The 14,966-nt window shown below is 41.7% G+C and overlaps 1 protein-coding gene across 5 annotated transcripts in view; it reads left to right on the forward strand.

Annotated features, from left to right (window-relative positions):
* Nucleotides 1-1,500: 1,500 nt before the first annotated feature.
* Nucleotides 1,501-14,966, forward strand: part of DPY19L3 (dpy-19 like C-mannosyltransferase 3) — a 76,121-nt gene continuing 62,655 nt past the window's right edge. For 2 of the 5 annotated variants that reach the window (XM_061138928.1, XM_061138926.1), the window contains exons 1-3: nt 1,502-1,699; nt 3,484-3,625; nt 6,786-6,919. In XM_061138928.1, coding sequence (XP_060994911.1) covers nt 3,523-3,625; nt 6,786-6,919 — 237 coding nt within the window. In that variant the 5' untranslated portion in view covers nt 1,502-1,699; nt 3,484-3,522. Of the gene's footprint in view, nt 1,700-1,777; nt 2,093-3,483; nt 3,962-6,785; nt 6,920-14,966 lie in introns of those variants that run through there. The other 3 variants (XM_061138930.1, XM_061138927.1, XM_061138929.1) reach the window with 3 other exon arrangements.

A 14,966-nucleotide genomic window follows, 5' to 3' on the forward strand; every position in this document is an offset into this window, starting at 1 on the left:
ACAGCCACAAATGCTGTATCGGAATTAAGAATTCCTTCTTAATTAACTTATTTAATACCAAGACTTACTCTGTGCAGTGGGTGACTATTTCTCTCAAAGCTTTATCTGGTTTAGTAAAACCATTTCATATTTAAAACAAGCAGCTGCTAACAAACAGTATTTCCTTTACTCAAAAGATACATGTTTCACAACAGACTCATGAAAATTTATTAATAAGAAAAAACCCTATATAAGAAAGAAGGGGGGAATCCTATTTAATGAGGAATCAACTCACATATGTATTTATTAAGCACACAAATGTATTTTACTACTGCATCTTAAGGTGAAAAAGGCGGATTATAAATACACAGTCCCTGTTCTCAGGTCCACACCATGAAGTAAAGACACCAACAATCATGTTGAAATAGGACAAATACCACCTGAAAAAACAGCTGACATTTAGGTTTATTAAAACAACCCAGCAGTTACCTCAATCCATACTCACAGAATGTGTTTGTTATTAATAGCAACAGACACACAAAGGAGGAGAAAAACATCAAACAGGGGTAACTAGGAAAGGCACCTGGCTGAAGTAATTCCTGGAATTAAGCAGATGGGCAGCCTTTTCACAGGTGGAGGACCCAGAGGACCATTCCTTAACAAAAATGAATTAACATGTGCTCTGAGAATCTGCTGACAAAAGGCTTTACTGTTCATCGCAGTGTGATTAAGAAAGATATTTACGTAGACAGAACAGTAAAAGCCCTCCAAACGGCTGGCACCCGTTTGGAGACGAGTAACACAAGAGAGTAAGAAGACAGAGGAACATACTGTTTTCTAGAAGACAAAGTTGGGAAGAAGATACTGCCCGCCGCACCCCCCAAAAGGGCATCTATGGAGATAGAAAATTATCTCTGTAGGTACTCTCACTGGCAGTCGGTAAAAGACTTCCAAACACAGATCAGCGACAGCTGGGGCCTGGGGAGTTTGCCAAGACCGGGGAAGGGGCGCGCCAGGCCCTGCCACCCAGGAAGCTGGGAGAAGTCCGAGTGGTCGGAGTGCTTCCGTTCGTCGGACCCTTACCGGCCCCTCCGGATCGACCAGCAAAGGTGACAAGAGGGCGCCGGCGAAAAGAACAGTTTCCTGCTGCCCGCCCACCTTCCCCCTGGGGGACGAAGAGGTGCCACGGTTCCGCGGTCCGACCTGAGACCACCCTTTTTGCCCAAACCCCACCCCTCGCTCTGGTCCGGGGGTGGCGGGCGTCTGCGTGGCCGAAGGTGGCCTCCGGCCCTGCGGTCTGCAGCACAAGTCCAGTCCCCTTCCCGAGGTCCCGGGTGCCCCGGAGGTAGCTGCACCCCCAGGCTGGGACGTTCTGGAGACCGGAAGTGCGCTGCTTCCTTCCGGCCGGAGCCGCACGAGACGGGGCGGGGCGTCCCCGGAGAGGGCGGTGGCCCGCGCTGACGGACGGCTCCCGGGACCTATGGGCGCGGCCGCAGTGGCCCGGCCTCCCCGGCGCGCCCCCTCCCCGGGGCGGCAGACGCCCCCCAGGCCCCCATTTCCAGGGTGCTGCACAAGGCTCCGCGGCTGCGGGGTCCAGGCCGTACCCCTGGCGCGTTGCAGGCCTGGTGAGGCCCCGCACCCGCGACCCTCGGCGCCCCCGGCCGGCCCGCAGCCTTCCTTCCTGGTCCCGAGCCGCGCGCGAGGACGGCTGAAGCTGCAGGTTTGTGGTTGCGTGTCGGGCCGTGGGCAACGCGAACCGACGCTTGGGCGCCAGGCTTCGGCGGTTCGGGACTGTCCGGCGGGCGGGTGGGTGGTGCTGCGCCTTTGCCTGGTGGTATTCGGCCGGGTCAGCAGCAAAGAGCGAAAGCCCACTGGCCGCCCCGCTCCGTCGCGCAGTCTGGGGGCGCGGCCCCGCCCCTCGTGGCGTCTTGGGGCACCCGATTTGGGACTGGTCGCCCCCTGTCCACCCGACGTGCGGGGCCGGGGGCAGCAACTCTGGAGAGAGCAAGTTTGCCGAGGGCGGGGCGCCTTCTCGGGCGACTTCTCGCTTTGGCCACGCGGGCGGAGGGAGGGCCCGGGTGGTCTCCGGCCTCGGCGGCCAAGCTACTTCTGGGTGAGTCCGGGCGAGTTACTGAACTTCTCCGGCCCCTCGGCGGCCGGCGGGGACCGCCGGTGCCGTAGGGTTGGGGTGCGGAGGTGAGCTGAACAACGTGCCTTGCAGCGCCCCGGATGCCCAGTACGCGCTGGTCCTCCTAAGCAATGGAGGAAAAAAGCAACGCTGTCATTTCCCTTTTCAAACATTAAGATAGCGTAGCTTGTAATTTGGTGGGGAAACTTTTGTACCATGGGTTCATGCAATTATCACATAGTTGACACTTAAATGTTTGTTGCCGCATGTCCTAACATGTTACAGTGTATCAGTTGTGGGATTTTTTTTACAACTCCGCTCAGAGCCTCTTTCTGAGCATGACTCTAGGATGAGGTAACTTGGGGATAAGCTCATCTCTGGAGGTACGACTTTGCCGACACTCCTTTTCTGTCTCGTTGCTCCAGATTCTCCATTTTCCGTGTTTGCCTCGAAGTCTGCTTTGCCTCTCAGGTTTTTTTGCTTGTTTCAATGAATGAATGAATGAATTGCATAATGTTGGATGATGTGTTCTTTTCAATAGAGCAACTTGTTTACTTTTAGGAATTAATAAACTGCCCCAACAATCATGTCCGGCGGCCGGTCATAGTTGATAAATAATTAGTTAAGGCTGTTCATTCGTCGGAGGAGTGACGCAAGATGTTCTGGGGGACGGTAGCCAGCTTACTCACTGCCAGCCCTCCCCCGCCTCCCACTTGCTGCTTCCAAACCAGGCTCCTGCTCCCTGCTGGCACTCCCACCGTTGCTCCCTGGCGGAGCAGCTGCCCTGATTGGCACACCCCCGCTGTCATCACCGCCCAGACATATTCCTAAAGCTTCCCAGAGTGGATTGTTTGAAGGAACACAGGTATCAAAATCCAGATACCTGAGACAAAACAGTATTTCAGTTCTTCAAAATCAGGCTATCAACAATCAACAGATTCTACTTAGTACCATTTCCATGGTATGGTACTATAGAAAATGATAGGAATCTACCTAATTATGTGACAAATTGCATAATGACTGCTGTAACTCTGGAAGGGGAAGGATCAGTAGGGGTTGGTGCATCCCAGGAAAAGAAGGCTTCCTGGAAGAAGGGCAGGGGTTTGTCTGTGATGCTCACCTATGTTCCTAACTCTTGGCAGTGCCTGCCATAGAACAGGCGCTTTATAAATGTGGTTGTGTTAAAGAAATATTTGTGTTGTGTCTTGAGAGTAGCTTTGAATGCTAGTTAAGGTTTGGATGGGAAAATGGGAGGGCATGGTAAGCATGGGAAAATGGCTCAGGTAAAGTCTCTAAAACACAGATGAGCACTAGGGTGTATTTGCTAGAGAGGGTACTCACACATGGCTGGTGCCTAACTTCTGTGTTGTTTGTAGGAGTGGTTGGAAGAACAATGCATGTGAGTCTTTGACACCATGATATCCATCAGGCAAAGAAAAGGAATACAAACCGCAGAAATTTCTGAGGATTACACGGCACAAGAAGAAAATGTGAAGTTGGAAGATAAATTGCCATCTAGTATGTGATTTAAATTAAAGCAGCATTTTGGATTGTTTTTTTTTTTTTTTTGTCTGCATATTGAAGTAATCACTCTCCGACAGGAACAAAATTTGGAGAGACCTAATAGTTGAAGAAACTTGTTCTACTACCCTGAGGCTTCTACAGATGATTTGATTGCAATCATTTTACAGTTAAGCTTAGAATTCTTTGCTTCTCAGGTGTCTGTTCAGTATGATTATGCCAACCTGATCTTTTGACTTTCAGGGTACTACTTTTCCCCACTGTTTAGATTTTAGTCTAGTTCCTATTTTTCTGGTTTGTTTATGCTGCTCACAGTAGACAGCCTTACCTTGGGTGAGTTTCTCAATTCTTTAATAAAGTATTGAAAGATGAATCAAAACATTTTTTTATTTTCAGTCAAATTCCTGAATATTTTTTCTTTGCCTTTTGGGGGGTGGGGAGGGAAGTGGTCAGAATTTGGTAAATTGTTTATACAATGTTGAAGACTTCTGCTAAGCCATGCATCAAATGGCATTAATTGCCAACCTTTTGCTTCCTGAGTTGCTTTCTTAGACTAAGCATGTCAGGATTTTTAAAAGTAGTCATGAAAAAGTCCATGTCTGTCAGCCATTTTGGATATGACTGAGTTTATGTCGACTGCAGCTAGAGCTAGTAAAGTAATTTGGGGGAGCAGTTTCATAAAGTAAACAATCTGTGTTGAGCAGTCATGCCACTCGGCTGTTAGCAAGTTGAGATAATGCAGAGTACTCTCTGAAGATCTTATACAAAATACAAGTTCACGTTTGTCCTTTTAAATTTTTGCCAAAAGTTTTACTTTCATTTTAGGTTGGAAGGATTCGTCAACAAAAGAAAACACTTGTCACACACAATAAACAATTTCAGCATTTAATAGAGGATTATTTGACTTAATTTCAATATACAATCATTAAAAGAAGATAAATGGAAACAATAGAGAAAAGTAACAGCACCTACATCACCAAATTGGGCTGACCAGCATCCAGACTTAAACAGTGCTGGGCAGTCCCTCCTTAATAGCAAATCTGGACTCTCAGTTGGGGAAGGATCCTGGGTGGTGTGTCCACCCAACAGGCAAGATTTGAGATTGCAGTTTGGAGGACTCCCACTTAAAATTCCGGGGCTTCCCTCATAGCTCAGTTGGCAGAGAATCCGCCTGCAATGCAGGAGACCCCGGTTCGATTCCTGAGTTGGGACGATCCCCTGGAGAAGGGATAGGCTATCCACTCCAGTATTCTTGGCCTTCCCTGGTGGCTCAGCTGGTAAAGAATCTACCTGCAATGCTGGAGTCCTGGGTTCGATCCCTGGGTTGGGAAGATCCCCTGGAGAAGGGAAAGGCTACCCATTCCAATGTTCTGGCCTGGAGAATTCCATGGATTATACAGTCCTTGGGGTCACAAAGAGTCGGACACAACTGAGCGACTTTCACTTTCACTTTGACTTTTCACTTTCATTTATAATCCCAGGCCACAAACTGATATCATCATCAGTTTGCACACACAAATGCAGCTCTGGTTTTTCTTTAACTTTTATAATGATGTTTGTTTCACCTTGTGAGTCACAAGACTTCTTAGACCCTGGGGGACTGGCCAGACCTCCAGGGCCCCAATTCAGGACGCACTCCCGTTCTTATCTAAAGTGCCACCTGACCTTCTGTACTTGCAGGCAGGCACAGAATCCAGGCAGTGGCCAGGAAGGTCAGAAGCAGGTCAGAGACCTGCTCTCCTGCTTCTGAAACCTGAACAAGATTTCCTCCATTTTAGTTTCCCTAACATTAAATTAAAACATAGCTTTGAGAATTGTTAATTCTACCAAAGCAGTATTTATGTCAGGAAAAAACAAGCAAAAAGGAAGGAACAGATATTCCCTGAAACCCACTCATCCTGAGATTGCCGCTTATGGCCCTTTGATTATCTCGCAATCTGCATGTTGTTTCCTCTACATATATACCTACAAGCATTCAGATGTGGTTTTGCAAAATTGAGATCCTACATGCTGTTGTGTAACTTGCTGTCTTTTTCTTATTATGATATATATGAACATACATCAGTCAGTGTATTTTTAAAATTTTGTCAGTGTGTAGTCACTGTGTAACTATAGCATAATTTCTTTAATTTCTTATTTAATATTTAGATGACTTTTAACCTTTTACCTATGCAAGCTGAACTGTGATAAATATCCTTGTGGCCAAATGTTTTGTTTAAAACTGTTTATTTAGGGTGTATGCCTAGATTTAGAATTATTGGTCAAATAGGGTACGCATGTCAGTGGCTTTTATTGCCTATTGCCATGTCGCATTGCAGAACGGTATCAATTTATTCTAACACCAGCATTGTTTTTAAAATGTCTTTCTTTTGTGTGTGTGTACATACCAAAACAGAATACTAAACATTTTTAAGCTATCAAATTATCCAGTATTGTAAAGTTATAGCTCTTTGTTTTGATTTCCATTTCTTTAATACTTTTTTTTTCTATTAATTTTATTGGCCATTTTTTCTTTTGTGCATTGCCTATTCACATCCTTAATCAATTTCCTACTGGAATATTCATTGTTCTATTACCTTGAAAGTATACGACATTGACTGAACTGAACTGAATACTATATTAAGAATACTTAACCTTTCTTATATGTACTATAAAAATATGTTTCCTCATTTATACGCCCTTTAACTTTAGAATGATGGATTTTTTTCTATGGATTTTAAAATTTTAATCAAATTTTGGGGTAGCTTTTAATGAATAAACCATACATTTTAAGTAGATCGTCTAAAAGACTGTTTATATTTTAACTATAACACATTTATTCTTCCATTTAAGAAACTTAGTAGCTAAACTAAGTCAAACATGGGTCCTAGGTTTTAAGGTGAATAAGATAGTGTGCTTGTCTTCACAAAGTTCACATTCTAGTTGGCAAAATGGACAAATGAACAGTTAGATACAGTGGTGGGAAAAGCTATAATAAAAGTATAGAAAGAAAGATCTGTGGAAACACAGAAAGGAGCCCCTAACTGTCTGCTGGGGACAGGGAAAACTCTAATGACAGGCAGCTGGAACTTAGCAGGCTTGACAGTCTGAAATAGAACTATTAACTGCTAAATCCTTTACTGATTTGGTTGTTCATCTGTTTTATTTTTTCTATAAGGTTGTACCAATAGAAGATTATGGAAGATTCTGTCATTTACAATTGGCGGAACTGTTGCCCTATGCATTGGGCTTCTTACGTCTGTCTACTTGGCCACTTTACATGAGAATGATTTGTGGTTTTCTAATATTAAGGTATGAACATAGTATGATTTACCCATCAATGTCTCCAGTAGTTAGTTAGCCATTTAAATGTATGACCAAGATAGTTTCATTTTGCCATAAAGAATTCAGGCTCTTGTGCTTGGATGCAGAGTAAAATGATTTTTGTTAATTTAAAATAACATCAGAAGTTGTATAGTCAAATGAGTTTTCCATTTTCGTTAGCTTATTCCAGTTATGTATCAGTTACTCTAAACCAGTATTTTTCAACTGTAGATTGTGAAATTGGTGTAGTAGGTCATGAGTAACACTTTTCTTAATGAAATCAGATACAAGAGAATATGGTCACATAGTAAGGTTGGTAATTATTTGTGAAACTTTTATTTTAACTATATATATGTATATACAAAACGGGTTACAGTATAATTTTTTTCTGTTGGGTATAGTAAAAAAAAAAGGGGGGGGGGTGGGGGGGGAGAAAGAAAGCCAAAGCAACTGTTCTAAACCAAAGAGTTTTAATCTGGCTCCATAGATGACCTTGATGTGGTATACCTTTCTAAAAGTACATGCAAAAGATTGCAGGAAGCTATAAATGTCATCAGATTTTTCAGGAGGGTCTGTGATTCTTTAAACACCAGTTTTCTTGTTGTCTTTCTCTCTCTCTAAACATTTCTGTACATCCTTCAATTTGGCTTTGGTTCAGAGCAAGTATATCACTTAAAAGGAAACTTACACGTTGCCAGTGTTTTTCATCCAAATATAACTTGCTTTTCATCCAAAAATGTCATGATCTTTGACCTTATTTCCCACCATGACTTCTAATGACTAGTTGGTTATGAAGGTAAAATTGACTTTCACAAGCAAAGTTTATTGTCTGTGAGAATATTCAAAAGCATCTATGCAGAATATAAAGACTGTCCAGTGTTTTCCAGAATATTTGGAGCTTCAGTTCTGTTATTGGAATGAGTCTCCAAAGGAGACTACTTTGAATGACAAGTTTTATTTTTATGAATAATGTCTCATATGTTTATTTTTTTAAACCTGTCACATTACTTTATAGGTATAGCAAGTATCTATGTATATATCTTTTTACAAATGATCATGGTACCAAAGAATAATAATTCTTATCCTTCAACGACACTTGGTAGTTTTTCTTGTCAAGAAAAATTTTACCCACCTTTCTGTTTTTAAAATGGAGTACCTGTAAATAGATTCCCTAGAGATAAGAAATTTAAAACTTATTTAACACAAGTATTTTGAATAAAGCAGGGAATTTCCCCTTTGTGGGCATAAAGCCAAAATTAAATGCTAGGAGCTGTATAGCAAGGTACCAGGTGAAAGAGATGATGTAATTTTAAAATGTAAGTTTAGTTCTTTAATTATAAGTGGCTGATTTTAATTATAAGGCTGATAAGTGGCCTTACTAATATACCCCCTCATCAAGAAGCCTGAGGAGAAGGCCAGGTCATGTAGGGCTTTGTAGGCTGGGCAGGAATTGGAGAGAAATGGACAGAGACAGAGTCAGAAGGATGTCATGATTGATCGTTTGTGTGGAGGACGATTGAGGAGGAAGAATCATCAGTGATGACCTTTCCCCTATTAGCAGAAGGATAGATGGGTGGATCTTCATTCACTGTGATCATGAGCCCCATGAGAGAGAAGGTCTGGAGGGGACAGTAACATCTGGCCAGCTACCTGGAGTTAAGCCACTCTTCAAGGCTGATGGCACAGTCCTCCCCAAAACAGCCCCTCACTTCAGACACCAGTCACAACTTTGGGGGTCCCCCAGCTACTCTCACTTCTGACCAACAGGCCATACATTCACTCAAATGACACAGAACTCAGGGAAGCTCTATACTTATCATTACAGTTTTATTATAGAACCAGGATACGCATCAGAACCAACCCAAGGGAGAGGCACATCCGGCTGGCCTGGGAGGACCCCACACTCAGAGTCTCCATTGTCCCATCTCCCAGAGTCAGGACATGACTGTCACGTTGCCGCTGCTGCTGCTAAGTCGCTTCAGCCGTGTCCGACTCTGTGCGACCCCATAGACGGCAGCCCACCAGGCTCCGCCGTCCCTGGGATTCCCCAGGCAAGATCACTGGAGTGGGTTGCCATTTCCTTCTCCAATGCATGAAAGTGAAGTCGCTCAGTCGTGTCCGACTCCTTGCGACCCCACGGACTGCAGCCTACCAGGCTCCTCTGTCCAGGGGATTTTCCAGGCACGAGGACTGGGGTGGGGCGCCACTGCCTTCTCCCGACGGTCATGTTAGCGGGCAGCAAGGTGGAGAGTATCGCCAGCCGGCAAAACTTACCTGAGCTCTGGTGTTGAGAGTTTTTACTGAGGTTTTATTATGTATGCATTATTAATTAAATAATTGACCACAAAGTCGAACTCAATCTCCAGCCCCTCTTCACTCCCCAGATGTTGGTCTGATATCTGCTGGCTCAGTGCCCCAACCCTCTGATGATATGGCTGGACTTTCTGGCTTGACCAACTCCCATCGTGAATCATCTCCTTAGCGAAAACTGTCTAGGGGTGCCCCCTGAGTCGCTTGTTAACACAAGCTATCAGATGTGGGCCAAGGAGCCCACCGTGAATAACAAAGATACTCTTGTCCCAGGGAAGTTCAAGGGTTCATTGGCTGCCCCCAGGAACAGGGACAAAGGGCAACCAAGTTCTTTATTATACAGGAGTCAGTAAGGCAAGGAATGACAAGTTCGAGTTTGGATACATTGTGAGTCACTTTCAAAACAATCCAAGTAAAGACCTAGAGTAAAGGAAGCTGGGTATGGACCTAAAGGCAAGAATTCCATCTGTGTTGGAAACAGACACTTTCCTGTTTCCAGCTTGTGGCTGTGTGGGCAAGATTGTTTGGGGAGTATGTAGAGTGAGAAAAGAAAGAGACCCTACGCTAGATTCTGGCTGTGCCTCAGATGGCATCTGGGAGAAGCCGTGAAAGAGGCCGATCCTCTCACAGGTTTCTCCCTCTCACCATCACCAACACCCCCAGCCCCTCAAGCTTAAAACTGAGCCAGAGTCTGGATGCTTTTTTTTTTTCCTCTCTCTCTATTCAACCTCTCTCTCTTTTCCCCCCTATGTCACAAGAGGAGTCCTCAGATAATGTAATCATCTCTCAAACCAGATTACAGGCTTTGGTTTATTTTTCATCTTTGAACCCTCTAAACCCAGTGATCTCTAGAACCCCGCACTGAAGGAAATGATCTAAACCTGCACTGCCCAGTACAGTAGCTGGCAGCCAGGTGTAGCGATTAGACACTGGAAATGTGGCTAGTGCAACAGAGGAACTAAATTTTAAATTTTACTTAAATTGAACTTTAATTTTCAAATATGTATACATTTTCTGTGAAGAAACCAATGACAATTCTAGCCATTACTGATCAGTGATTTACTTAGCCAAAGGAGAAGCTCATTTTCAGAGTTTATACCGAGATTTATTCCTTTTCATCACTTTCCTCTTGCAGGATTATGGAAATATTTGAGACATGTAAATCTGTTTTCCTCTTTTTTATTTGTGAGTTATAACTTATCAATTACTAGGCTACTTTTTTATGAAAATACTTTGATGTTTTGAACACTTTGAATTAGTTGTAATTATTTAGAGGGTACAGATATTGCCAATAAAATAGACTAATCACACATTCAGTTTATGCATTCAAAGTAATTTTTTTAAATGGTCATAGCAATGTTAGTATTTAGTATGTGGGAAACTCTGGAACAGAAACTGGAGAGCTGAAAAGGAGAAAATGTTGGTTTAAATGGCCCTAGAAAATGTGTATGTAGTATCCTTTCCTACCGTATTTTTTTAATTAAAAAGTCATTTTCAGAGTATAAGAGCTTTTTTCAAATAACCTTAACTGAATGTCTGCTATGTGCTTGACCCTGTTTTAGGTGCGTTTTATACATATTTTATTTAATCTGGCTGTTTCCAAAGCCCAAGCTATTTTAACTCTAACTTGTCCTTTAAATGCAACTGTTTTGGTTTTGGTTTTTTTTTTTCTGCTCTGTATTATAAACAAAACAAACTAAGAGAATTTAAAGCCCACACTCTTACTTGCTGTGCTCCCCTCTCAGTGACCCGCACATCATCAGTGCTGAGTAGACAGTGCTCTTTTGGAGCAGGGCCAGCCTCTAGGGGTGAGGCAGTGGTGTAGCCAGGGGACCACTGGCTGCTGCAAAGAGTCTGGTTGGGACTAGAGCCGAAGGGTGCAGCCTTCGGAGCTTGCCTTCAAGGTTAGGGCATGGTTAGCAATGGCAAGTGGGAAGCTGTTAATTGTGTTTTTAATAATTTGTATGTAGTAGGTACTAAAGTAAATGTGTGGTCTTGTTGGTTTTTGTTTTTTGAACATGTATTTTTTTTTAATTGCACAAACTATACTGTGATAACAACAAATACTTTTTCAGTGAAAAACATTGCTCCGTATTCATTGCCTTTAACAGAAGACAGTTTTCATTTTCCCTTCCATTCTTCTTCATCCTGTATGTGTATATGTATTTTACTTATCTATGACTTCAATATAGGTAGTTTTTATAATCATCATATGCTTTTCAATATACAATTATATATTTTCACAAACAATTACTATGTAAATAATGATAGCTATATAATTTAATCTTTTTGACATTTTTATACCCTTGGTTATTTCACTGTTTCCTTGCTCCCCAGTTTGGGGTAGATTGTTTCTGACTGTGTGGTTAGACCCCTAAAATTGCTTACTTCTCATTTTAAAGTGGCAGAATAAAGATATCAGTTCTCTTACCTTTTTTTAGAATTACTTCAGAGCAATTGAGAGAAATGAAAAATAGTCAAATTCCTTCTTTGATGAAACTAAAGAGTCCTGTAATCTGGAATTACAGTATACGAGGAAGGGCTGCCAAATCTAGTGAAACTCCTAAGAGTGTAGAAAGATGCTGAGAGAGGAATCTCAAAGCTGCAGATTTTGGAAAAATCTGCCAAAGTTTAGTCCTCCAAAGTCACTGGCATATCCTGGGTTGGGGGGTGTGGTGGCTAATGGGACTGGATGTAAGGAGCAATGGCAGAAGCTTTCTTAGAGATACTGTGATGTGAAAGAGAAACTAGACAGACAGGCTGAAAGGCATCACAGAAACATGCCATTTTTGTAAAAGTCAAGACCAGGGTAAAGAAAGAAAACTTGCATTTTCAACAGCCCCAAAGCTGCCAATCTCTGTTGACTAAAATGAGGAAAAGACTAAAACCTCACTGTGTAATCCACTCTGAAGCACCAGAAAAATTCTTGCAGGCCTAAGTTATGGCCCAGGCCTCTCCCCTGCATGAACTTCCAACATGTAGCTGATTGGGTAAGAACTTGCCATATTCAGAAATGAGTTAATACTCAAAAAGGAGCTAGAACAGTATCTGTACAATGATACTGCAAGAAAAAAGGGAAGAGAAAAACAAGAACAAATGATATATGAAGAATAGTCACCAGAAAACTTTTACAGCAGAGACAAGAAGATTCTAGCCAGTCATGTCACAAGGAAAAGCAAACATAATACAGTGTTTGCCACTGTAGAAGGTGAATTCAGAGTAGGAATATAGCAAGGAATATACATCTTTAAAGAGAAGTAGGAAGATGACAAAAGGAAATGAAACTTGAGCTGACAGATCTTAGTCAATAAATAGAATATTTAAAGATATAATAGATAGAAATCATGACTGTAGGAGGCCAGAACCTGCAGAAGGCACAGAAAGAGAAATGTTGGACAGGACTGATTAAACAAAATAAAATTAGTAAAGTTAAAATATTAAAGAGAAGTGACAGCTGAGAAAAACAGCAGCAAGACTGCATAATTTGTGTCCCAAAGGAACCAAAACCGTGAAATAGGAAAAGAAAAAAAGTTTAAATGTAATTCAAGAAAACTTTCCAAAAATAAAAGAAGACTTGAATCTACAAATTGAATAGGCACAGTGGGTCCCAGTAAGATTTGGCCTAGAAAAGTCATTAGCAAGTTGTAGTTAAGAAATTGCTGTACTTGAGTAGTGAACAACTTTTGATCATCCAGACAAAAAGATCAAGTTATGTATAATAGGCGACAAAGATCAACCTGGCTTCCAAGTTTTCCATAGTAACATCCAGTGCTCCAAGACCACGAATGATGTCTAAGAAAGTGATTTACATGTTTTAACCCAATTACTCCATCATATATAAAGCACCATACAGATTTTTTTGACTCTGAGAAACATGTATTTTTAACAACACTTGGAAAAATGGATAGAGGAAAAACTTTATCCTGTCAAGAGATAAAAGGCAAAACAGTGGTAGAAAACTTGTCAGTGAAGTTCAAATTTAGTTAACTCTAGGACTAAGAATAAATAGTTACAGAACAAAACATGTGTGAATGAATTGAAAATCGCTCAGTCGTGTCTGACTCTGTGACCCCGTGAACTATACAGTCCATGGATTTCTCCAGACTGGAAAACTGGAGTGCGTAGCTGTTTCCGTCTCCAGGGGATCTTCCCAGCCAAGGGATTGAACCCAGGTCTACCGCATTGCAGGTGGATTCTTTACCAGCTGAGCCACCAAGGAAGCCCATGAACAATGTAATAACATGTAATAATATTATTATATAATAGTAACACACCACAGTGTAGTAATAACATAATAGCACAAGTTAGAAGAGGAATTGGAAAGAGAAGGTAAAAGATGGTGGAGGTATCCTAATTTATCTTTTATAGCTAGAATTCAAAAACTCAACTAAAACTCATGTCCAGAAATAGACACACAGTATATATAAAAGAACATTCCAAGAAAAATATTATCAAATAAAGGCAGAGGAGAAATATGAATTTCATAATAAGATTGTCATTACTCCTTATAGGAAGTCAGTAGATACTGTCCATAGAGGTAAAGAAGTTATCCTCTGAGGTTATAAAGAAAGGTAACCCCTAGAACAAAAACATAAACCTTCCAAGTTAAAGACACATGTACACACATGCAACCACGCACACACACACACACACACACACACACACACACACACACACACAGAAACAAGCAGACAGATCATGTAGTGAAGGATTTGTTCTAAAAAGCAGCAAAAAGCATGACACAAAATGTATTAACATAAATATATCAAAATGTTTTTGTTTAAATAAGTGTCAATGGGTTTTAGGTTCACCTAATAAAAATTCTGGATCATAAAGCAAAATCCAAATCACATCATATTATGCATAAGATCCTCCCAGAACAAAGTTACTTGGATTAAACCAAAAGTATGGATAAAGACTTAATTAATGCAAAAGGGGGAAGGAAAATCTCAGACAGAAAATTGTATTAAGTGAAGCAAAGAAGGTCAATGTGGTATGACCTAAATCAAATCCCTTACGATTGATTATACAGTGGAAGTGACAAATAGATTCAAGGGGTTAGATCTGATAGACAAAGTGCTTGAAGAACAATGGATATTGTACAGGAGGCAGTGATCAAGATCATCCCAAAGAAAAAGAAATGCAAAAAGGCAAAATGGTTGTCTGAGGAGGGCTTACAAATAGCTGAGAAGAGAAGCTAAAGGCAAAGGAGAAGGAAAGATATGCCCATCTGAATGCAGATTTCCGAAGAATAGCAAGGTGTGATAAGAAAGCCGCCTTTAGTGATCAATGCAAAGAAATAGAGGAAAACAATAGAATGGGGAAGACTAGAGATCTCTTCAAGAAAATTGGAGATCCCAAGGAAAGATTTTATACAAAGATGGGCACAATAAAAGACAGAAATGATATGGACCTAACAGGAGCAGAAGATATTAAGAAAAGGTGGCAAGAATACACAAAAGAACCAGACAAAAAAGATCTTGATGACCCAGATAATCCCGATGATGTGGTCACTCACCTTGAGCCAGACATCCTGGAGTGTGAAGTCAAGTGGGCCTTAGGAAGCAAAACTGCGAACAAAGCTAGTGGATGTGATGGAATTCCAGCTGAGCTATTTCAAGTCCTAAAAGATGATTCTGTGAAAGTGCTGCACTCAATATGCCAGGAAATTTGGAAAATTCAGCAGTGGCCAGAGGACTGAAAAAGGTCAGTTATCATTCCAATC

This window comes from Dama dama, chromosome 4 (genome assembly GCF_033118175.1).
Source record: "Dama dama isolate Ldn47 chromosome 4, ASM3311817v1, whole genome shotgun sequence".
NCBI classification, from domain to species: domain Eukaryota; kingdom Metazoa; phylum Chordata; class Mammalia; order Artiodactyla; family Cervidae; genus Dama; species Dama dama.